The sequence below is a fragment of the Arvicanthis niloticus genome, chromosome 1 (assembly GCF_011762505.2).
Source record: "Arvicanthis niloticus isolate mArvNil1 chromosome 1, mArvNil1.pat.X, whole genome shotgun sequence".
NCBI classification, from domain to species: domain Eukaryota; kingdom Metazoa; phylum Chordata; class Mammalia; order Rodentia; family Muridae; genus Arvicanthis; species Arvicanthis niloticus.
This window is the reverse complement of record NC_047658.1, coordinates 148,854,256-148,878,506: the sequence shown is the minus strand read 5'-3', so window position 1 is coordinate 148,878,506 and position 24,251 is coordinate 148,854,256. Positions and strand designations below refer to the sequence as shown.

At 46.4% G+C, this 24,251-nt stretch overlaps 1 protein-coding gene across 4 annotated transcripts in view; it reads left to right on the top strand.

Annotated features, from left to right (window-relative positions):
• Crtac1 (cartilage acidic protein 1) overlaps positions 1–24,251 on the top strand; it is a 142,796-nt gene that overhangs the window by 8,059 nt on the left and 110,486 nt on the right. For all 4 annotated transcript variants that reach the window (XM_076921488.1, XM_076921497.1, XM_034496569.2 and 1 more), the window contains exon 2: positions 9,590–9,792. In XM_076921488.1, the coding sequence (XP_076777603.1) occupies positions 9,590–9,792 (203 nt within the window). The remainder of the gene's footprint in view (positions 1–9,589; positions 9,793–24,251) is intronic.

The window sequence follows — 24,251 nt, the reverse complement described above, 5'->3', positions numbered from 1 at the left end:
AGGCTCTCTTTTGCCTTTTTCTGTCTTTTCTCTCTTGTACTGTATCCGGCACTGTCTAGAGCTCTCTCTTAATGGAAGGAAGCAGTATATTTTCCTGATGCTGGGGACAATGCGTAGGACAGGGCCACTGGGGATGTAGCTCAGCGGTAGAGTGTTTGACTAGCATGCAGAAGGCTTTAGGTTCCTTCTCTAGCACCACAATGGAAGGGAAGATGCATAGACTATGTGCCTCCTGGGTTGGTGGGTGGGTGGGTGGGGTGTAGAAGTCTGGAGTTTTTCAGGCTGGTCATGCAGGGGACCAGCAGAGGAAGCAGGGTGGAGAAACAGAACTAAGGTACCTCCAGCAGTCCCCTCTTCATTATTCTCCGTGTCTAGCCCTCTCTTGGTCCCCTGCATGCTTTAATGTAACTATTTTCTTGCTCTGTATTTTTTCTTGCGGTGTTAGGAATGAGAGCTGGGCTGTGGTGAGCTCATTCAAGCACCGCCCACTGAGTCACACCTCCTGTCCTACTGTGTTCTTTTTACCATACTGCCACCTTGTCAGCCTTCATCCTTTGGACCTGGTCCCTGTGAGGCCTGCTTCCCGGCATCCTTCCTGCCACATGCCCTGCACCTACCGTGCAGAGCCCCATTGTGCTACAAAACCCTGCACCTCCACCATGCACATGCTATCTCCCTGGCCTGAGACACACCCTTCCTCCAGCCTCTGCCCTCTTAGCTACTAGCTCACTGCCAGCTTTCTCCTTCCTTTCAGTTCTTCAGTTCCAATTTTACTTGAGTCAAGACAAGCTTGGTGGAGTGAGGGAAGCCATGTACTGAGGTGTCTAGGAGTATTGATCCTGAGACTAGTTTGCTTAAACAAAAATGGTGGGTTTACTGTGTAGGAGTATATAACCTTGGTCAGGTTACTTAAGCCCTGTGTTCAAACTTCTGTATCTGTAAAATGGGAACACTGACTCCTAGGCTTCCAGTGGGGATTAAACGAGTTGCCCATGTGGAAGGCAGTAACACCAGTATGGCCAGAGTCAGGTACATATTACTGCCCACTTTTGCTCCCTGAAATTGCAGCTTTGTGTTGGTTTGTTTGCTTTGGTACAGGACAGTCTGCTGTCAATTCTGAGACAGAGAGGGAAGCAGGGGGTGAGTAAGAGGAGAGGAGTTAGCAGGAATGGAGGATGGAAGGGAGAAACCCATCAGACCGGATGGAGATGCTGAGAACACTGAGAGATCTACAAGGAGACTTGACTCTTGACCCATGACCTAGGGGTCATGCAGAATGATGAAACAAGAAAAACTGGGACACCAGAATTGAAACTTGAATGGCTATGTTGGTTTTGGAGGATTTCAGTGAAGAACACCTCACATCCCTACCCAGCTGGGGACCAGTGGAGGCTGGAGGCAGAACTCCAGCAGATAGAATGAAATGTCCCTGTGGTTGACAGGTGGTGCCTTGTTAGTGCCCCATCCCTGCCTACTGCAGGTCCCTTGGTAGAGCAGGCTGTCTTGCTTGGTTATGCTCAGTACAGGGCAAGTTGTCCAGAGGACTCCCCAGGCACAGTCTTCCAGAGTTTCCAGTGTGATGGGGGATGGGACACTGTTCTTGTGTGGCCTTTCTCACCCTTACTGAAATTGGCATTACTGTTTTGGGGTCTATCCTATGCTCTGAAGAACATTCAGCAGCGTTTCTGGCCTCTACCCACAGGATGCCATTAGCAACTCCTTCCCTGGCTTGACTACCCAAAGTGTTCCTAGACATTGACATCCCACTTGAAGACCATCTCTAATGACAGATACTCCAGACAAGATCCAGGAACGGGGATTGAGTACTGCCTCCCACACTGGCATCCAGGCAGCCGAGGGCAGGTCAGGGTGACAGCTGGGTCTTCTCCCTGCACTTCATATTCTTCCCCCCTCATCAGTGTCTCCTTGTTCAGCTCACTTCTTCTACCTTCTGAAACACAGCCACAGCAGACCCCTCTGGGAAGTGATCCCAGCCCCCCGAGTGAATCACTCAGGTATCTTTGTGGTTTCCCCCTCCAAAGCACCCCACACTTCATTCAGCAAATGGTGAATGACCTTGTCCTCAGGCCCCCCCCCCCGTGCCTTCCTTGCTCAAGGCCAGGTTCATTTTAGGTCTGCAGGAAGTGTTGCTGGGGTGACTGAGCCAGGGATGCTCCGTCAGCTCTTCTTCAGTGGTGCTTTCATTCCCAAAGCTCTTTTGTGGGTCTCCGAGGATCTGATGGCCCAGTCCATAAGGGGCAGAATGTTCCTGCAGCTGCCTTGTCTCTCTCCTCCTCGTCTCAGCTATCTGAAAAGGGTCTGAGAGGGTCTGCTTTCTCTGCCTGTTACCAACATTTGGGCTTCTTGCTTTTGTGAGAGTGTGGGGTGTGTCCTTGCACTTTGGATAATTGCAGAAGAACTGAGCGCCCTGGAAATTGCCCTTGGAAGCCTCTCCCACAGCTGCCTGACCCTACGGCAGAGAAGCCAGGTTGCTTGGATACCAGTTTTCAGACCCAATTCAGGAAAGTCTGGAGGCCACAGAAAACTGAGAAAAACTGATTCTTTTTTTCTACATGTGACCAGGAGCCAGTATCTGAAGACTCTCCACCTTTGCTATGGGCCACCAAGCTGCTTTCCGCCTGGCCCCTTGCCAGACCTTCCCTAGGGCTCACTTAACCTTCCTCACCGTGGCTCAGGTGATCCCACGTTACAGACAAGGACATTCAAGATCAGCAAGGTGGAAGAATATGCCAAGGTCACTAGCTGGTCCGTGTTGGGCCTTTGGGTTGAGATCCAGGTCGCTGACTCCAGGCTTTGGGTTCCCTCTCTGCTTCTCGCTGAGGATTGTTGAAAAGTTTGCTTATGGAGCACTTTAAGGAAGTTATTATGATGTGGCAATTCTTCCCAGAAACACAACACGAGTCCAGCCACCACACGGTCCTTATGGAGACCTTCCTCATCCTTAGCCCCACAGTCATCCTGGGAAGCTCTTCATTCCTAACAGAGATGCCATGCACTCTGGCCCAGTGCCCTTCCCTCAAAGGGGCTGTGCCTTGGTGTTCAGCTCCTCCTCCTCTGGTGTGCTCTGCCTCTGGAGAGTTGTACATGCCATTGACACAGGGTGCTATACTTCATTCACTGCTGGTTTGCAGAGCTCCGTGAGGGCAAGGGCTGGGCTTGGTTCATCTTTAGTTCGTGGAACTCCTACATCTCTAGCAGATGGTCTTCTTGCTACACACTAGAGAACTAGTGCTGTGTACAGTCCACGCTCTGTAATACTCGCTGCACCATGTGATATTGCTACTAGTGACTACCAGGCACAGTGCTGTAATAACGCCTAGCAAATGATGGACACCCAAGCATCAAGAAAACAAAACGCCCTTGCTACCCCTCATTGTCATCTAGTCTTGATTTTTAACCTCTTCCACAAGGATTCAGGTGTTCACATTAGTGTGACAGGAGACTCCTGAGCAAGTCATATCAAATGTGAGGTCACTCTGAGCACCCCCCCCCCCACCATTCTGGCTCAGGCAGTAGAAGCTTGAGGTCACTCTGAGCACCCCCCCCCCCTACACACACACACACCGTTCTGGCTCAGGCAGTAGAAGCCTGCTCTGCTTTTCTTTCCCAAACTTCATATCTTCTGCCTCCGTTGACACTCTTCAGCTAAATGGATTTTCTTCATAGACTTCAACAAGTCAATGATGAATTTCAGGAAGAGAAACATTTTTCACTTCAAATCAGATCGCAGTGAACACTCTCATCAGGGGACCATGAGTCTGGGGCAGTGTTTTCATCCTGGACTGCCCATCAGCATCAGCTGGACAGCTCCTAAGAAGACACACCATCCATGACCCAGGACCAGTGACATCACACCGAGGAGCACATGCCTCAGTACAGGGCTCAGGGGGACAGAGGCGATTCCTCTGGGCAGTGGGGGTTGGGCAGCACTAGTTGGCAACCCTGTTGCTGGAAATGAGGTCTGTAGATCAGTGCCCTGGCCATAACCAGACGGTTTGTCAGACATGCAGACCACCTGGATTAGCGCCTGCACTCACAGGCTCTCGGGTGATTGTCAAACACGTTGCAATTTGAGAAATGCTGCTTTAGAGAAAGAGCAGCTTTTAGACACCTTTGACAAGCTGCAAGCCCTTTCTGCTGATTCATATTACCACTTGGACACATTCCTTCCGCCTTGCCCCCACTTAATAATGTTAATAGCCTATCTCCTGTGATGGATTCTGGAAGCACAACTGGCATGTGTGTCTACCTTCCCCTACCTCCATTTTCTGTGGGCTCTGTCCTGTGATGCATCTACCTCATGTCTTCTTGACTTGACTCCCACCTCCTTGATCTGACCCCTTCACCTCTTCTTACCTCTGTGCAGAAATCAGAGCTGGGATTCTTCTTGGTCCCTACCGTAAGTTGCAGGAATTTTACCGTGGGCTGAAGACAGCTGGTGTTTGCGTGTGTAAAGAAGAACTGAGGCCGAGCAGCCCTGGGGATTGCCTCTCCCTGTGGCTGACTCCACTCCTCAGATCTAGAGGCAAAGGAGAAGGTTCTTGAATCAAGCCCAGACCTTCAGTGGAGTATATTGCTTGGTTTCATGACTCTGGGAGCTGCAGCATAGAACCTTGCTATTCGACGGCCCGTAGTTTATAGAGCAGCACTGACTGCCACTGGGGAGCCTGTTAGAAATACAAAGTCTTGGGCGCCCTGGCAGAGTTATGGAACCAGAATCTGCATTTTAACAAGACCACCAGATGATTCATGGACACATTAAAACCTGAAAGGCATGAGGGACTGGTATGGAGCAGGGTTTCCCAGTTTTACAGCATATTGAAATCAGATGATAACTTTTAAAACTCTTATGCCCAGGTTCCAACCTAGGCCAATTAAGTCTGATGGTCTTCAGATAGGATTCATAATCCTACGCTTTTAAAATTGTGGTCAAATACCCACAGCATAAAATTTACTATTTAATCACAACCAAAAATTCACCTTGGTGGTGCAAAGCCCACTCACAGTGTTGTGCCCCTGTCACACCATCCGCCTGTAGAAGTTAATTCATCTTCTCATCTAAAGATACAGTTATCAAGCCCTAGTCCCCACACTGGTTCTCCACAGCCTCCGAAAACCACATTCTATTTCCTGTCTGTATGTGTCCAGATTACTCTCAATACTTTATACAAATGGAGTCACACAGCGTCTGTCCTCTTGTGACTAACTACCTTACTTTACATGCTAAGATGTCTTCAGGATTTGTCCACATGGTAGTGTTGGCCAGAATTTCTGTTTTTGTCATGGTTGAATAACATCCTATGGTTCGTGTATGCCACGTTCTGTTTATGCATCCACAGACACTTGGGTGGCTTTCATCATTTGCCCATCCTGCTTACTACTGCTACCCTGTACTTAAGGGTATAGATAACTATTTCACCTGGATTCTCCCAGAAGCCCTTGCTTTTCCTCTTCCATCAAGAAGCCTGGGTTGAACTGTGAAAGTTCATTACTTGAGGCATAAAACTCAACAAAGTTATATGGGTCAAGAGGCCCACATCTTTGTGTTCCATTTAGGAACACGTGTCAAACAGCCCAGGCCATCAGGGGTGTACATATTCCAAAGTCACCAGGTGTCTGAAAGACCACTCTTTAAACAAACAATGAGAGCCATCCAGAGTTTCCGTGGTGAAGCTGGTGTGTACTGGCCAGGCAATGATTTAGGGACTGGTTTTGTGGCCCCCAAAAAGTACTGAGTTTTCCCAAACATTCTTCAAAAGGCCAAACTTAAAAGTTTGGATGTAGATTCTCTAGCCTCTCAACATATCTAGGTTGAACAAAACATACAAGGTGACCTTCAGAAGTCATTAACCCATACATGAGTTCCTTTGTCACATGGAGACCATCCTTGCAGCAAAGGAGCCAACTCGTCCTAAGCCAGGAGAGTGGGTTGCATAGAAGAAAAAGATACCCCGGCATACGATAAATGCAATCAAGGTTTTAAAAATATGCTTCTTTCAATTTTGGGGCACCCACTCAGAAGAGGAATTTCTAGACCACATAGCAGTTCTAGTGTGAGGGTTTTAAAGACCCGCCACACTGCCTTCTCACACCGCTCTACCATTTCCCTTTCCCCCAGCAATGCACAGGCCCTGGCCCTACCCATCCTCACCAGCACCTGTTATTCTCTGGGTTTTTATTATTGTTGTTGTAATCAACCAATGCGAGTGAAATATGTCACTGTGGCTTTGATCTGTGTTTGTATATAATTAGTGGGGCTTCATGCTCTTATGGGCCATTTGCATATCTCTAGAGAAATTCTATTCAGGTGTTTTGCCCACTTTGAATCAGTTTCCTTCTTTCTTTTCCCTTTTTCTTTTCTTTTTCTCCTCCTTCTCCTCCTCCTCCTCTTCTTCTTCTTCTTCTTCTTCTTCTTCTTCTTCTTCTTCTTCTTCTTTTCTTTTTCTCCTCCTTCTCCTCCTCCTCCTCTTCTTCTTCTTCTTCTTCTTCTTCTTCTTCTTCTTCTTCTTCTTCTTCTTCTTCTTCTTCTTCTTCTTCCTCTTCCTCTTCCTCTTCCTCTTCCTCTTCCTCTTCCTCTTCCTCTTCCTCTTCTTCTTCTTCTCCTGCTTCGATGCTGTGCTATAGGAGTGTTTTATTGATATACTATGGCTGGTAATACCCTATCAGATGTATAGTTGTCAAATGCTTACACCCATTCTGTGGTTGATTTTTCGTTCTTTAGTGAGTGTTCTTTGACGCACGAAGTTTCTAATTTTGATATAGCCCATCTTGTCTAATTTCCCTTTGTCGTCTGCGCTCTTGTGTCTTCTCTAAGAAATTGTTGCTAGGCATGAGAATTTTGTGAAGCTCCTCACGTGATTTCAGTGTTCAGCCAAGACTGTTCGATGCTTCTTAAATTTTAACGTATGTACAAATCATCCGGAATCTTGTTGGAATGGATTCTGATTTAGTAGGTCTTGGGTGGGACCCAACAACCTGCATTTCTAGTAGGCTGCTAAATGATGCTTCTGATGCTCTATGGGTGGACCACTCTGAGTAGCCAGGATGTGAAGGAGTATGCCAGTGTTAGCCTCCATCTGGAGAGAGGCAGGTACAGTTACCATAGCTCCTCATAAGCTTCCCCACTGTTACTGTTTCCTAACCTGCAATCAAGATAGCCCAGTACTAACCACCTCGCTTCCTAAAGCTGGTCCTTAGTACCCCAGGAGTGGGTTATGGGGTACCTTTGGCATGGCAGAAAAATTAGACATAAGGAACACAAACCCTAAGCCTGATCCCCAGTATACCCCAAGACTATGTTATTAACAGACTTCTCCCCTCCAGCCCTGGCCCTTTAAAGGGAAATACTATAGAAGACCCTTCTAGAAAGTTGTTTTCTTTTGAATGGGTTTAATAGCCTCAGAAGGGAAAACCATACAGGTTGGCATGAGGTTAGCAGAAACAGTTTGTGGACATGCAGTGGAGACTTCTGAATATCTCCTTTTAAAACTTCCTTTCATCCACCATGGAGTCTTGAAGCTAGAAAGGCCCCTCAGAGGTCTCTTCCCAAACTTATATTTCAAAGGAGAGAGCAGGAACCCAGTGGTATTCGAACTCGTCAAGATCACCAAACAAAGTTGAGGTCAACCCATAGGTATGCTTTTTTCCCCCAGAGAAAAGACAAAAATCAAGAGTCTGGGTCACATGACTTTGCCCTCTTTAGAACTTTCTCCAGTTGGGTGGCTATCACCCTACTAGGATCTGACCCCTGTCTCAGTGACCCAAATTGCAGCTGCAAAGGAGCCGACAAGCTCCAAGGAGGCAGCTCTCATCACTGGTGCTGTAAGCTGATCACATATCCCAGCCGCTGCCAATCAATTGGATCTGGCTCTCAAGTAAGAGTCCACTATTGTCCCTTCAATAGAAGTCATGCTATCAATAAAGTCAAATAAAATAAAAGGTCTAGTGACCTTCAGATCTGTGCTACACTTCATCATGTCCACCTTGCCTATTAAATATTCTTTTTCCACCCGCACCTGCTTGTAAAGATGGCTCTGGGTTTACTTAGCCAGAGAAATGTCCTGCTCGGCTGCAGAACTCTGAGAGCTTGTGCTTGTCCTTAGTAGAAGATGCTATCTTAGCCAGAGGACTCTTAATTTGGAATGACCTCATTTGGTATCATGGGAGCACATGGGCTCCCAACATGTGCACTTTGAACACACTACAAGAACCTCCTTTAACGATGGATCCTGCATGGTCTCTACCCTCCGATGGCACTCTGCCCCGGCATTTCTCTACCACAAGACATCAAGGAGGCTTGAGATTCTGTTTAGATCTAAAGGCAGTGCCTGGACCCCCCGTTTTGGCCTCTGGGTCCTTGACCTGGAGCACAAGCTCATTTTCTGGCAGGAGCATCTGTCTCCATATGGGGAGACAGTCTTCAGATCTCCTTTGCTCTTCCCTCATTAAGATGTCAGTCCAGTTCAGCCTTGTTCTCTGCTGCCAGATGCGCTGACAAGCAAGCAGCCAAGTTCTAGCAGGAGGCTTGCTGCCTTCTGAAGGCAGGAGGGTAGCGCTTTGCTGCTGGATTGGACCTACGCGGGCTTTCTGGAATTCCACGACTGTCTGGGGGACATTCTGTGAGGTCCAGTTCTCTGCCTATGACAGAATCATAGAGTGGCCCTGGCTTCAGCATTCCCTCACTTAGGGCAGGTGGAGTGCTACCTCCCCGGCCATTCTCAGCTGTCTCCTGGGTGAGTGCCACTGGCTCCCATGGTCCCAGGCTGTTTGGCAACACCCTGAGTTATGTTAGAGATATAATAATGAATTATACAATGCATTATACATAATTAATTTATAATAAAACACACACACACAATGGTTTAATTTCTCCAAGTGAATGATGTGCTATCTGCCAGACCTCACTGGAATGCATCCTCTGACTGCCTCTTAGTCTGGAAGCAATGGCCAACAGCCCTTGGGAGGCATCTTGTCTTGGGGAACCTGCCAGGCTACCTCTGGGGTATGTCACACAGCAATCCCTCACTACCTCTATTGTTGCTCTAGACCCAGTGACCTGAATGTGTGTGTGTGTGGGGGGGGGGGAGAGGGTCCCACCCCCACCTCTGCATTGAAATCTGTTATTTGCCTCTTTCAGAGTATAGGACATCTTTCCTTCCATCTTCGGTTCCTTCATTCCTTCCTCCCTTCTTTCCTCAAATATGTCCTGACTGCTCCTTGCATAACCATTTATTGGTTTGGTGCATATCAAGTAAGTAAAACAGACAAATATCCATGGCAAAGTGGATCTTGTACTCTAGCAGAGGGTGACAGCCAAGTTCCTAAGTGTGAGGCGTAGTAAATCCCATGGCAAATGATCCAGCGATGGGTGCTACAGAAAAGGGGAAAGACCAGCACTAGTGGCCCACTGGGATGGAGGCAGGTTGTAGTTTTAGGATAACAACACACATACAAAGCAGTGGTCTTAAGATCACTGAGACAGGGGAGAATGCCCACACAGCCTCCTCCCCAGGACTGGATTTGCCCAGCTCTGGAGCCTTTCAGTAAAGCCTGTAACTTTTGCTTTCAGATGGTCAGGATGGCTTTGCTCCTGCTGCCGCCCCTGTGGCTTCTGCCTCTCACTGGGGGATCCCAGAGGGCTGAGCCCATGTTCACTGCAGTCACCAACTCAGTTCTGCCCCCTGACTATGACAGCAACCCCACCCAGCTCAACTATGGAGTGGCAGTGACGGATGTGGACCACGATGGGGACTTCGAGATCGTTGTGGCGGGGTAAGTACCTCCCACCCTGAGTCTGACAGATGTATTAATCAGCTTTTGCAGTGATATGGTTGTGTGACAGAACTCCAAACCACAGTGCAGTGGCCGGTGCTTGTTCTCACTTGGGTCTGCAGTCCTTTGTGGTCAGTGCGCGCTTGCCTTGCTGGCAGAGCTGCAGCTCTGGGATGCTGTGGCTTTGTCCTTTGCAGAACAGGGACATGGGGCAAATGGCAGCTTAGAGGAAAGCTATCTGCTGGCTTTTCAAGGCTACCTCTTGTCACCCGTCAGCTCCATCCACCATGCAGGTATCACTTCCTTCCCAGTGAGGTTCTACACGGACAGGACATAAAGGTATTAGCCCGTAGAAGGGGTTGCTGCGTGCTCACTGATTCCCACGGCACTTTACATAAGGCTAAGAAAACGTTAATTACCCATTTCAAAGAAGAGCGAAGAGGGAAATCAGGAGAGATAGTTAAGCCTCCCCTGGCTAGGCATGCTGCCTGCTGCTCCTCCTCTGAAAAAGAATACTATTGCATAGCTGGAAAAGCAGAGACTGGGAGTTCGGATGGCTTGAAATGGTGCCCTGGGTGTACAGCTCTCCAGTTGCATGTCCTTGAGATGCACGAACATCCTCTGGAAGGAAGGGATCGCCGTGATACCTTGTCCTGAAGCCTCACTTGGCTATTGCACAGGATAGCACATTGTGAGTTCTGCCAGTCACCACGGATGATGGTTATTTACTGAGCGCCACCGTGTGCCAGGCTCTGTCATCCTGCTTCTCATGCACCACCTTCCTCATGCCTCTGTCATCCCAACATACCATTTAGAGATGTAGAGACGAAACTCAAAATTGGGGGCTGGGGGGTAAGGAATGTAGCTTAGTCGGTAGACTGCTTGCCCAACATGCAGGAAGCCCTGGGTTCAGTCCCCAGAGCCACAGAGGCATGTGTTGTGGTACATGCCTGGGATTCCAACACTTGGGAGATGGAGGAGCACTGTGAGACTGCCTCAGGAAACCAAACAAAAGACAGCAATTGGCTTTCATAAATACATGGTAAATGGATAAGTCAGGAGTCAAACCTCAGGAGGTCCTAGAGTTACCACACTATACTACACAAAGTCTAGCCACCACTTCAAAGACCAGTGATAAGAACAAAGCAGGGGCCATTTGCCTCGTTCTAAGAGACTGCTTTTTTTTTTTTTTTTTTTGTAATGTAGAACAAAGTACCTAACGAGTGACATTATTTGTAGCAGTCATATGCAAGAGTAAAAAGCATTAGTCTTAGAGATGGAAGAATTGGTTTTAAACATCTTGTGAAAGGGTCTCATCGATCCCAGGGTAGTCTTGAACTTGCTATGTAGCCGAGGATAGTTTTTTATTCCTCTTACCTCCACATCCCAAGTTGCTGGGATTACAGGCATGCGTCACAACTTAACAGTGAAGAACTGGTTTTAAGTTTAACCCTATTTAGCCCAATAGTTGCCAGCTTTTGTGCTTCAGCTTTATTTTCCTCATCTGTAAAATGGGTGCATTGATCTTACTGGATCTTTTCTACCTACCCACCTCCCAGGATTGAACTCAGGGTCCATGGTGATGCTACATAGAAAAGATGTTTTTAAAGGGATTTTCTCTATTTAATTATTTATTCTATCCTGAGAAGATGAGAGCCACTCAGTGCTACACCTTCTAGAAGCAACGTAGTGTTTTCCCTGTATGGTGTTCATTAGTCACATGTGACAATTAAGATTTTAAGTATGGCTAATATGGTAAACGAATTGAATTTCTTCTTGCCTACATTTTTTTTTTGGACATAGCTTTTTTTGATCTGTACTTTGGCTGGCCTGAAACTTGTGATACCTTGGTATTGGGTTTCTAGACATGCCTCACCATGCCCAGCGCAAGGAACTGAATGTCTAATTCTAATCAAATAGCCAGGTTTCAAGCTGGCAGTTCAGTTCTGCTTAAAGAGCAGAAAATGATAAAACAGTGCAGATACAGGTGGTAGCAGGGCTCGGCTGTTCCCGAGGTGGGCGGGGCGGCTTACCTGTGTTCAGCCTGTAATGCACAGTGTCCCTGGGAGCAGAGAGAAGTTGAGCCATGCCCAGCGCCACACGCTGCCAGCACTCCATTTCTGAGAAGCCCTGGTTGGCCCTGTCTCCTGATAGGTGACACCAGTCTCCCCAGATGGGCCCTGGGGGCAGAGGACAGAGGAAATGAGAGGAAATTCCTCCTTTCCATCCTTACCCATAAGCAGATGGGCCCTGGGGGCTCAGGACAGAGGAAATGAGAGGAAATTCCTCCTTTCCATCCTTACCCATAAGCAGATGGGCCCTGGGGGCTCAGGACAGAGGAAATGAGAGGAAATTCCTCCTTTTCATCCTTACCCTGGTATGAGCTCATTTTCTCACAAGTTACTATGGAAAACCTAAGGCCCCTCACCCTCTTTTCCGCTCACGGGACACCTGGCAGGTGCTGTCACGCCCCTTCCCTCCCCATGGAAAGTCTCTCCCTGTCTCCCCAGGGAGGTTGTCTTCTGCTCCCATTCCCATCTGGTGTACCCCCTGGCCTGCCTCTACTGCCTCTGCATGGTCACTTCAGGAGACCTTGTCTGCTACCCTGTGGCTACTCACACTTTCCCTTGAGGTCACCACAGGGGTGGAAAAGCCTTGAAGAACTAACAATGCTCCCATGCTCCCATGAAGGAAGATGCAAAGGCCTTTCTGGTCTTTCATTCTCTCTTTGATGCCCTCTCTGAGACATGCTGACACCTTAGTTCTGGGCTGTATCACCCTCCTCTGATTCATCACCCAGCTGCAAAACCAGCAGGTTACAGAGGAAATCTCTCTCTGTGTGAGTGTCTCTCTCTCTCTCTCTCTCTCTCTCTCTCTCTCTCTCTCTTTCTCTCTCTCTCACACACACACACACACACACACACACATCCCTAAGGCACATCCTGACCTTGTCTGCTTGGAAAGAAAAAACAAGTTTGGTGTCCAGGTCTCAGGGTCTCTTTGTCTTTACCAGGTCAAAGGGCACTTGTGACCAACAGACCCATTGTTCAAGTTGGTTACCCAAGCCCCAGGTTAAACTTGGCTTCCATGTGTCTCCATCTCACACATCCTTTGGAGGGTGGGAGCTGCCCCTGTACTACCTGAGCATTCAACTTCCTCCTTTCTGAGCAATGGCTGTGCCTCTACCCCCTCCCCCACCCCACCCCCCAGACCTGTCTTTTGAGCTCAAGAACTTTTGTGTCCTCTGTGGTTGAGAAACTAGACTGTCATTCATAGTCATTGTAGAGTGGGCGACTACACCATGTCCAGCTTGCCACAGGCCTGGGTCCTGTAGGGTGACTGGAATTACCTTTTCAAACAAGACCTAGATCGTAGATGGTCTTGACCTGTTTCTCTCCCAGGCGGCTGCTGAAGTAGCTGCAGCTGCTGTGTGTCATTCTGAACGACGCATTTGTTGCTCACGCAAAGGAAAAAGAGTTATGGGAGGAATCGGGATAAGCGAAAATGGAGAAATCGGGCAGCCTCCCAGCTCCAGGTCAGGGTTTCTCGGTGGCCGTTGCAAGGCATTGTGAATTCTTGGAGCATCAGAAAGGCACAGTCCAATTTAAGTACCAATGTACATTCCAAAGGCAAATACAACTTTTATTATCTTCAGCTTAGGAAGATTTGTCACTGTCTTCTCCTTTGGGCCGGATGACCAAGAGCTGACTATACAGACATATTTAAATCAGGACCTTGGGAGGTCATTTGGTCCACCTCCTCTTGCCTCCTGACAAGGCCAGTCCTGTAGTGTGTGGATGCTCCAGCCACGCACTGAGCACCATCTGACGATTGAGGTGATCAGTCGGCAATACAGCTCTGTTACTCAGGTCAAAACCCGTTTGACTAATCTAAGCCCCTCACAAGGGAGCTTAATAGGCCATTTCCTTAGCTTTTGTTTGGTGGCTGCCTTGAAGATATAAAGCCACCATTGTTTCACATAGAGACAGACAGGATCCCTGCCTCTCATCCTACCCGACTCCTTGGCAGCATCTCTGATTTAGACCTCTTTCATCTGCCTTGTATCCATATTAAATTCTGCTTCCTCCTCTGTCTGATTGTAGGCTCTCAGAGAGGCATGTCTCAGGGGTCGATATTTTTAAAAATTGAATAGGAATATCTTTACCTGTAGCACCCATGTCCTGGTAGGGGCAGGCCCACCCATTATCCTACAGATCTTTCTATTAGCCTATCCCAGAATGCGTTTACTTTTTGCATCCCCAGGGATAACAGCCAGCTCGTTGGTTTATAAGGTATCTAGTACTTAAAGTCGCCTTGCATTTGTTGACCTTGTGATGTGTCTGACCGGAGCCCTGTTACTCCGAGTATTTACTCTTTGAATAGGTTTGTTTTGCTTTGCTTTTTCAGTATCCTCCGTCTGGCTATCGACAGCATTGATTTTGCACATGTTGCGGGTGGGTCTGTGTTGTGTTTCGGATTCTTGAGTTAATTGTGATGGAAGGCATGTGCGTGCTTCTGACTCTGGGAGGAGCAGAAAATGACCGCCCTTTGTTCTGCGGGGGATGGGGGGAGGGAAGGGGCGGCTCACGGCTCCTCCACCACAGCTGGGCGAGTGTCTGCGCATATGGAGGGCTTATCTGCTAACCCGGCAGGGGCGTGATTGAGGTCTGCGGATAGCTGCCTCCCCACCGGGAGAGGGGAGGACTTGATCGCCCCCAGAGAAGGCTGTGCACGCACAGACCGTTGAGGGTCTTCAGGACTGTTCCCTGGGCAAATAGAAAGCCCGGTGGCTTCCCCTTTTCTCAGTGGAACTAAACACCCAATCTCCAGTCTCATAGAGTCTGGAGAGGGATTCCTGTTGGTGTCAATCTGATGCAATCCTTTACAGCTGTGGTCTAAGGGCTATCCCCATAGGTCTGAGATAAGCAACCCCTCTGCACTCTTTGTTTCCAGCAGGAGTTGGCTCCAGTGGAGAACTGTAGTGGTTGTAAAGTTTAAACCACGATTTAGATCAGTTTTTCTACACAAAGAGCATTCATTTGGTAAAACCTTAGCAGGCTCTTCACACTCTGGAGGGTTTCGTTTAAAGGATGTTGCAGATTGTAAAGCAGTGTTTTGGCTTTTTTTTTTCTCTCTCTCTCTCAATTTTGCAACTATGTCAGGAAACTTTTTTAATTTACTAAAGCTAATTGAATTATTTAAAAGGCAAACTGTATTCAATTACCTGATTAATCATGATCACGTAGGAGATACCATTAAAAATAATAAGAGCAATGAAAAAGAATAGGATATTTATCTATGATTTAACTAAATCAGCACTTACCATGGTATCATAACCTTAGGCAGATATGTGAGGTTTCGGTGCATGCATATGCATGCATGCTATGAGTAGACAGGTGTCATAAATAATAGGTTCTGTGTGAGTATAAATACATTTAGATTTATGCGCTATGTTAAAAACGTGTGTCTAAATGTATACAGATATACATGTACACATGCTTTAAACAAAACAGGAGTAAATGTGTTTGAACTTTCAGTCCTGTTGTGTTGTTGTTGTTGTTTTAATAATATTATATTAGGGCTGGAGGATAGCCCAGTTGGTGAAGTCCTTGCCTTGTAAGGATGGGGCTCTGAATGCCAGAACTCAGGCAGAGTGCTGGCATGGTGGACACGCTTGTATACCCAGAGCTGGGAGGGCAGAGATAGGCAGGTCCTTCAGGCTCACTGACCGAACAACCTAGCCTGTGTTTTGAGTTTACATACACATGTGGACCTCCCCATGCATGAGCATTAGTATACACACATGAGTGGTACTGATACTTTAACAGATTGGATCAACTGTTTTGATATTATCTTAATCTGTTGCATTAGCTCACTTGATTTCTCTCTCTCTCTCTCTCTCACTTTCTCTCTCTCTCTCTCTCTCAATCTCTCTCTCTCTCTCTCTCTCTCTCAATCTCTCTGTCTCTCTCTCTCTCTCTCTCTCTCTCTCAATCTCTGTGTGTGTGTGTGTGTGTGTGTGTGTGTGTGTGTGTGTGATGTACCGGTTTGTATGTGTACATGTGTGTTCAGGTGCACTCACACATGTCTGAGCATGCAGATGTCAGGGGGTCAATATGAGGTGTGTCTTCTTTCTTTGATCCCCACTGTATTCATTCAGTTTTGAAAAAGGTTCTCTCACTGAACCTGGAACTCACTGGTTTGGTGAGGCTGTCTGGTCAATGTACTCCAAGGATCTACCTGCTCCCTGCCCCTACCTCAAAAACTGGTATTGCAGACCTCATGCAGTGGATTCTGAAAATCCAAACTCAGATCCCCAGGCTTAGGAGGCAAGCACTTTATTGGCTAAGCTACCTCCCCAGGCCCAGTTTCACTTTCTGCTGCTAAATATGTTTCTCGTTTAATTACACTTAAATATGTTACATTGGGGAGGGGGAAGTCAGACAATATAAATGAAGGTAAAAACCCACCTTTTCCAACCTCTGGCCTCAACTGCAAGCTCGTTTTAGTCACTCTCAGAATAACAATTGTTTCCAGTGTGGCGTTTGTTTTCTGGTAGTAATCAATGTGTTATAGATTGATAGATGATAGATAGATAGATAGATTGATAGATTGATAGATAGATGGATAGATGAATAGATGATATTTAGGTAGATGATAGATGAATGCATAGATGATAGACAAATAGGTAGATAGATAGATAGGTAGATAGATAGATAGATAGATAGATAGATAGAGGTGAATAGATAATAGATGATATTCTACATTATATAAATTCTCTATACATCATAATACACAATTTTGGGATGAGTTGCTGAGATACATCCCTGACACACTTGATTTCCTCTGTGTAGCATGTTCAAATATGTACATGTATCTTTTTTTAAAAAGCTGTTTCATGCAGACATACCATACACATTTCCTTATTTTTCAAGTGGTCTTGACATCACTTCTTGTCTCCACCCGTTGCAGGCGTTGACACACAAGGCATGTTATCCTCACAGACACATGTAAACTTTTGTCTCAGGTGACCACCAAGAAGCGGAAATGCTGGCTTAAGGAAATGTATGTCTTAAGTTTTAATGGCTATCACTAAATTGCTTCTAGTTTCAATCTCTTTCTACTTATTCAAATGCTGTAATCTAAAAGCAAGCTCGGGGATTATTTAGTTCAACAGCTGCCTGAGCCCCTATTACATGTACAGCCACCCACGTCCCAGGATCCGAACTTTACCAATTTAGATTTAACAGTTCCAGGGAAGAAAGGGGCTATTCTCCTTCCGCAGAGCCTGCTGCTGCCGTTAAAGCCCAGGTAGGGGAACTTCAATACTTTCTGATTCAAACAGCTAAAAAGGACTTCCTCCAAAGGTTTCTCGAAGGAAAAAAAAATGTATTTCTTAAATGGGCCACCTTTAACCCTGAGACTTATTGTCATCAGTATCACGGAAGAATGACCACAGATGCTGAATCTTCAGCTGTGGTACAGCATGCTCGGCCCCTGACGCTGAATACTATAAGATCCTGTTGGAGCCGGAGCCAGGCCTTTCAATTCCATTCTTAAACTTCCTAAGAAGAGCTCTCAGCAGTGTGTGGCAGGCTTTCCAGAAATATCTCATTGCTGCATGCGTGCCTCCTGCTCTGCAGCCCTGGGCAGCCACAAACAAGGGCAGGCAACAGACTCTGCTAACCAGCTCAAAAGACCCAGGCCTCTATGCTCTATGTCCTCCTTGTCTCCAGGCACACACACACACACACACACACACACACACACACACAGAGAGAGAGAAAGAGAGACCAGCACTCACCCAAAGAGGCCTGTGTCCTAGTCCCCAGAAACCATGAATGTTTTCTTCCATGGCAGAAGGCACTTTGCAGATGTGAATGTGTTAATGACCTTTTGATGGGGAGGTTACGCCCACACAAACAGGAAAGCAGGAGGTAGAAGAGGAGAGGAGAGGAGAGGAGAGTAATCCCATGAAGGAAAGGTTCGAACGCCCTTCCTGGCACTAGAGCTGGAGGGAAGGGCCAAGAGCCAGGGGACGATGATGTAGGTGTTACTGAAGAAAGAACGGGAGAGGAAAGAACATTGCCTAGCATCCCTGGAAGGCAGCAACCTTGCCAACACTTCATTTTGGCCCAGTGAGACCAACATCAGCTGTCTAATACACACGATGGTAAGATAATCAATTTGTTCTGCTTTAAGCCATTAGGTTTGGGGTGATTTGTCTCAGCAGCCACAGGAACCAAATACAGTGGGTAAAAGGTCAAGTGGCTGGTACCATTTTTCAGAGAAGTGACGGCCATTACCTCGGAGAATATTAACAGTGTTGTTTTTATAATTGCGTAACAATGAACTGTGTCCCTCCAACAAATGCATCTCTCAGAATCAGTGTCAGCTTCCTGTCATGGGAACATGTGTAGATTGAAAAACAAATTTTTAATTAAACTATTTATTATTATGGGGTGGGGGGCGCGCCACCACACTTCACCATGGGGGGTGGGTGGTCAGAGGTCAGTTTTCAGGAGTTGTTTCTCTCTTAGCTTTCCATGGATTCTGGGGTCACACTTAAGGTTGCCAGGCCTACTTCTGGGGCCATCTTCTCAACACCACTTTGTCTGTTGGTTTTCAGATGAAGTCACTGTTGGGGTCCTGGTGCTACCATTGGCTGGAGGCAGAAGGAAATTAGGGTTTGTAACAACTCACTGTCCTCAAAGGGACAAAAACACCCAAACTGGGAAGGTCCCAAGTAGCCAGTGTCACTCATGAGACAGACACCCCTGGTGGTCAGAGGTCATCCAGAGACTCCCAGAGGCCCCCAGGTGAGCATAGGACAGGCAGCTCAAAGGTCTCTTTACCGAGAGAATGCCATCTGCCTCTCAGGGTCAAAGATACTGACGCTTATTTGTCGTTTATTTGTTTTTAAATTTATTTTTAAGGGGCATGTTAACAACAGCAACAACATCAACAAAAAAAACCCTGATTTTTGCAAAGAAATGACGAGTTTTTATAAAAAGCCACTCAAAATAGTAATATAATTAAGACACTAAAATTGCCTCTGCCGCAAACGGCAAGGCTACTTTTAGTAACCTGAATTTTTCATCCATTCGGAAACTCAGCGTATGTTCTTGTCTCCCATCACTTGCCTTGAAGATTCTCTCCTCCCCATGTTTTAAGTGATGGGCCAGCCGGGGTCTCCTTAGTCCCCCAACTCCACTGCAAGGCAAAGGCAAAGCCTCAGTGGCCCATGACAGCCCTGCAGTGTGGGCTCTGGAGGCCTCTGACTGACTCAGTCTTCCTCTCTTGGGCTTTCCTCACAAACCCTTTCTCCTCTGAAGACCTGCTGACCTGGGAAGCGGGCAGTGCTACTGCTTTCTAAATACGTGGGGATTTGAGGCCACCAAAAGCACACATGCCCGTTCTGAATTCCAGCACCGGCTCCTGGGCTTTGCCTTCACCTGCTTATAAAACAGTTCTGAAGGCAAACACAGACGCAGCAGGGAGCTTCTCATTTTACCCAGCACGGCGGCCCACACAAGGAGCATCGAGCCATTGGCTCCAAGTCACAATTTTTGGTACATTTAATCGCCAAAACTGACACGTGATTTCCAATTGGCAGCCCGCACTGAATTAGCAATTCTTCCTTTTCTAAAGATGCATGAAATAACAGTGAGCCTTATCGCCGTTGAGGCCTCAGACTGGATTTAAACACCATGCAGAGCTGTCCCCACTGTGCAGATGGGGAAATTGAGGTCCATCGATCTGCTCAGGGTCATAGGTAAAAGATGCAACCACTCTTCTCTATACAGCCATCAAGTCAAGCCTGTTAGTGCGTCGTTCGAATCAGAATCTTTAGTAAACCTTTGCCTGCTTTGCTTATTAATAACCAAGACGCTTATTTTGCAATGTCCTACTGTGGCGGTCCATTTTCTTCAAATGGAGTTTGTCGAATTTTGTATTATATATGCCAGGGCGAATTTATTAGGTATAATTTTACCATTCTCATGTTTTCTTGGTGTGTGGATCTATCATTCAATCTGATTACACGTTCAGCCTAATCGTATAGCTGGTGACTTTTCCTTTGGTTAGCGTACACCAGGTTACCTAGTGTGGCTGTCAAAAGCCCCTGAGAGCCCCGGTGTTACCGGCTTTGTCACCAGTTTGGCACTCTTAAGAGGGAATGGGAACTTTGAGAGATGTAACCTTTGGAAAGCCATCCAGTCACCTGGGACATGTCCCCGAAGCAGATGATGGGGCCCAGTCTCCTCCCCTTCCCCTCTCTTCTTCATGTCTTAGCCATAAGTGAGTGGTTTGGGTTTTTCTTCGTGCTTCTGCCATGATGGCTCCCTTCCCGCATGCGCAGGAGCAAGAGGCCAAGCCGCGAGCCTCTGAAGCAGTGAGTCAGAGTGGCGCCCTTCACAGTCCCTTAACTCCGCCTTTGCAGTGAGAGAAAACTACCACAAAAAGTACACTTTTCCCCACACTTTTCTTTGCACTTTTTATAGTCTTTATGTGTGTGTGTGTGGGGGGGGGAGGGGTTGTGTGTTTTTCCATGGCAGGTACTTCTGGCTTGGGTTTTAAAACTGTTGGGGCACACCTGATTGTCTCTAATGAAGTTAGTCTGCCCCTGTGTAATGGGAGCAGCAAGCTGTTTAGGCTTCCGGGCTTGTTTCTAGTATTTGTTCATTTCCTTGTTGTTTTTGTTGTTGTTGTTTTGTTGTTAGTTTTTTTTTAAGCTATTTTCCTTTTGAACCACTATAGCTAGATGAGGTGGTGTTTGCATGCCTGTAAGCTCAGCACTAAGGAAGCTGAGGCAGGAGGATTGGCCTGAGTGTGAGGCCACCCTGAGCTACATAGTAAGATTCTATCATGAAAAAAAAAATTGTTTTATTTATTAAAGGGCTTTTAAAAATTGAAGATAAGAAAGGTTCTTGGGTTTTTTTTTTAATCTTTTATTTTTGCCTATTGATTTGGGGTTAATACCCTCTACTTCTGTTTTATTTGTGGTTGTGTTTGAGATTTTATGATACATTTTAACTGTGCAAAGTCTAAAATTATCCTAACCTCCTTCTGGAACAATGCAGGGCCCTTGGTGCGCTCCGACTGTGTATGTGCCCTCTGAGCATGGGAGAGTGTTTTAGTCTTGCTCCTTATTAACCCTGCCCAGTACAGTGATTATTAATGCTGTTATTATTATTTTAAAAAAGCCACGTTTTATAGTTATAGAAATTTTCACTTTCTATTTCTTCATCTTCCACCTTGCCTCTCAGGAAGGCCTTCTGGGATTATTTCCCCCCTTTTCCTGGTATTTCCCCCCTTTAGGCTGTTCTTTACTGAATGCCAGATGCTGGTAAACTTCCAGGTTTTGCTTACTCTAAAAATATCTTTATTGTGTCTCTGTTCTGGAAAGATGTTTTTCAGACCGAAGGTTATTTTCTCACTGTCTTCCAGCTGCTGTCTTCTGCTTTAGATTCCTATTTCTAGTAATGGCATTTCTTTGTAGGTGATCTGCCTCTTGTCTTTTTCTACCTCTCTCTCTCTCTCTCTCTCTCTCTCTCTCTCTCTCTCTCTCTCTCCCTCCCTCTCTCCCTCCCTCCCTCGCCTACTCGTTTGTATTTTATAGTTTCACAACCACATGTAGAAATAGGAATCTTTTTGTGGCTGTGTGGTGTGTACGTGTTTATACGAGTGTGACTCATACATGTATGTGGGAGACAAGAGCGACATAAAGTGCCTTCATCACCACCACCACCACCACCACCACCACCACCACCACCACCACCATCATCAGACAGCGTCTCTTATTGAACCTGAGGTTCACAGATTTGGCTAGACTAGCTAGCTACTAAACTTGAGATCAGCATGCCACCAGCCTCATGATGGGATTACAGACATATGCCGCCCTACCCTACTTTTACATAGGTGTTAAATATCCAAACCCAGGCCTTCATGTTTCCACAGAAAGCATTTTTATCCGTGGAGCCATCCCCATAGCCAAAGCCTCTCTCGGGAACTTTAAGAAAAAAAAAAAAAAAAACCAGTTTGTGCTTATCTTAGAAAAAGTCCCCATGCTCTTCCCTCAGCCCCCTCTCTCTGAAACTCCACTTAGACGTGTTAGGCTTCCCATCTGCCTTCCAAGTCCTTAACCTTTCTCATAGTGTTTCTTCTTCTGCCTCTCTGTGCTGCTGCACTGGGTGATTTCCCAAGTGTATCTTCCAAGTCACTGATTCTCCGTTCAGCTGCATCAAAACCACTACTGAGTTTTACTTTCAAATGCACTTTATTTTTTCTTGTTGTTTCTGAGAGTTTCATAGTCTTCTTCTCAAATCTCCCTCGTGGCTCCTGATGATGTTTTACTGCTCTCCAGCATTTTGTGTGGTTTTAGCCTTTTTCTTTGGAATATTTTCCACCTGGTTATATTCTACATTTGACAATCCTGTTATCTATAGTGGTTAGGGATTAAACTTGTTTGTGTGTGTGTGTGTGTGCGTGGTTTATTTCTGCCTATTTATGGCAGCTTGTCTTCTAATTATATTTTCTTGATCTTAGAACATGGGAGCTATGTCGGCCTAAACTTTACCAGAGAGGCTTTCTGTCCACCTCAAATAAAGACACGGGTCCCACTGACCTGAGAGCAGTGGTTCTTTCCAAAGGCCCTGGCTCAATGCAGGATTCTGAAGTTCTACCTTCCTGGAAACCTTGCAGCCAGGTCAGGGATTAGTAACATTCTTCATGGTGCTTTTGAGTCTTCTTCTTAACTTCTTTGCCAGTTACTGTTTTAAGTTCTTTTAAAAACTCCCCTTGCATTTTTGAGCCAATAAAACATGTTTTTATCTGGGATTTCTTGTTATATTGTGGGAGGAGGCTTTAGAAATCTAAATACAAATGCAAACAAGAGTCTGGGGCTCCCAACAGACATGGGGTCCCCAAAGCTCCCTATAATATCCAGAAGGTATGGGAGGAGCATGTGCAGATAAGGAGGTCACATTTAAGGTGTTGTCTTTTTTAGCTCTTCAGAGATACTTGAACATATTCCTCACACAGTAGATAGACAAGGAAGTGGAGGGGGGGCATGTTCACTGAGACCTGTGCATTCATGCACCAGACCAGATCCCTTAGGATGGACTTCTCTGGAAGAAAGCGGAACAGTCACGATCAGAATCTATTGCTAGGACAGATGATGCCAGCCTGTGTCATTGCTGTTGACTTTGCAAGTAGAGAACAAAGCATGTGAGTGTGCACAGCAAGGACCGCCCCCAGCAGCCATCTTCCCATGCTGTTTATAGACTGTGTATAAGCTATGAAGTCACAGACTCAGCTCTCTGACATGTGCTGATGCTGTAGTCGTTCTGGATGCTGTCCATGAGTGGAAAGACAAGCAGGCTGATGAGTCCCACTTGGGAGAAGTGCTACTTGAGAGCAGCATTACTTTGGTCAGGGAGTGTTCCTTGCTCAGAATAAGGTGGCAGGGTCTCATGCATGTCTTCCACAAAACCTTTATAGCTTCTGTGAGGAAGTCCTCATCGTTTAGAAAACTGTTCCAATCTCAGACTCCTGTGGGGCTGCCAGTTAAAGCAGCCTGTTATCCACTAGGAGCCGTCTAGGGCTCCCTGTGACCTACAGCTGCCCAATCCGTGTCTCCACTCGGTTTCCCCCTCTTGACTCTCCTTTTGCTCACAAGTCATGAGTTATAAATGCACATCATGATCACCTGCCCTGCTCCTTGACTCGTGGAAGAACCTGAAAGAATGAGAACACCCAGAGAGACTCCGGTGGCCATCAAGGCCATCGTTCCTGTCCCTGGGGTGTCCAGACTATGTGTCTCCCATGACTCCACTTCAGCTTTGAAACACCTTTGTTTGCACACCCTCAGGGAATTCTCCTCACCTTCTGTTTATTCTAGTGCTGTTCTGATCATCTAATACCAATCTACGGTTACATATCAGACACCGACAAGCCTCCTTTCAAGCCAGAGCAAGCCCCTTAGCAGGTGTGATTGCAAACCAGAGTGACCCAGCCCCAGTAGGAGAAGTGTAACCAGAGGGAAGAGTCTTGGGAATCTGTCTGTCTTCATATGTATGTATGCACATGTACATGTGTATATGCATTTCAGGAACACAACGTGCTGTTTTTAACCGTACATACCATGCTATACAATAGGTTAATGTTAACTTACATCTATGAAACACGGGTTTTTGCTAGTATAATCAGATTTTAAAAGACACTAAAGCAAAAATGCAATGTTATTTAATTCAGCAGTAAACATTCTGTATGTATTCTGAAACATATGATCAATAATTCTCTCTAAAAGGCAGGAACTTTGTGTTTTTTTCTCATCTGTGCACCTACAGTGCCTAGCACATAGTCGGTGTTCAGTGAAATGAAGTAGGCAGGGGTCTGGTGTGGATGGATGGAGGCTCTTGAGTAATGGAACTAATGAAAATAATAAACATTAGCTACAC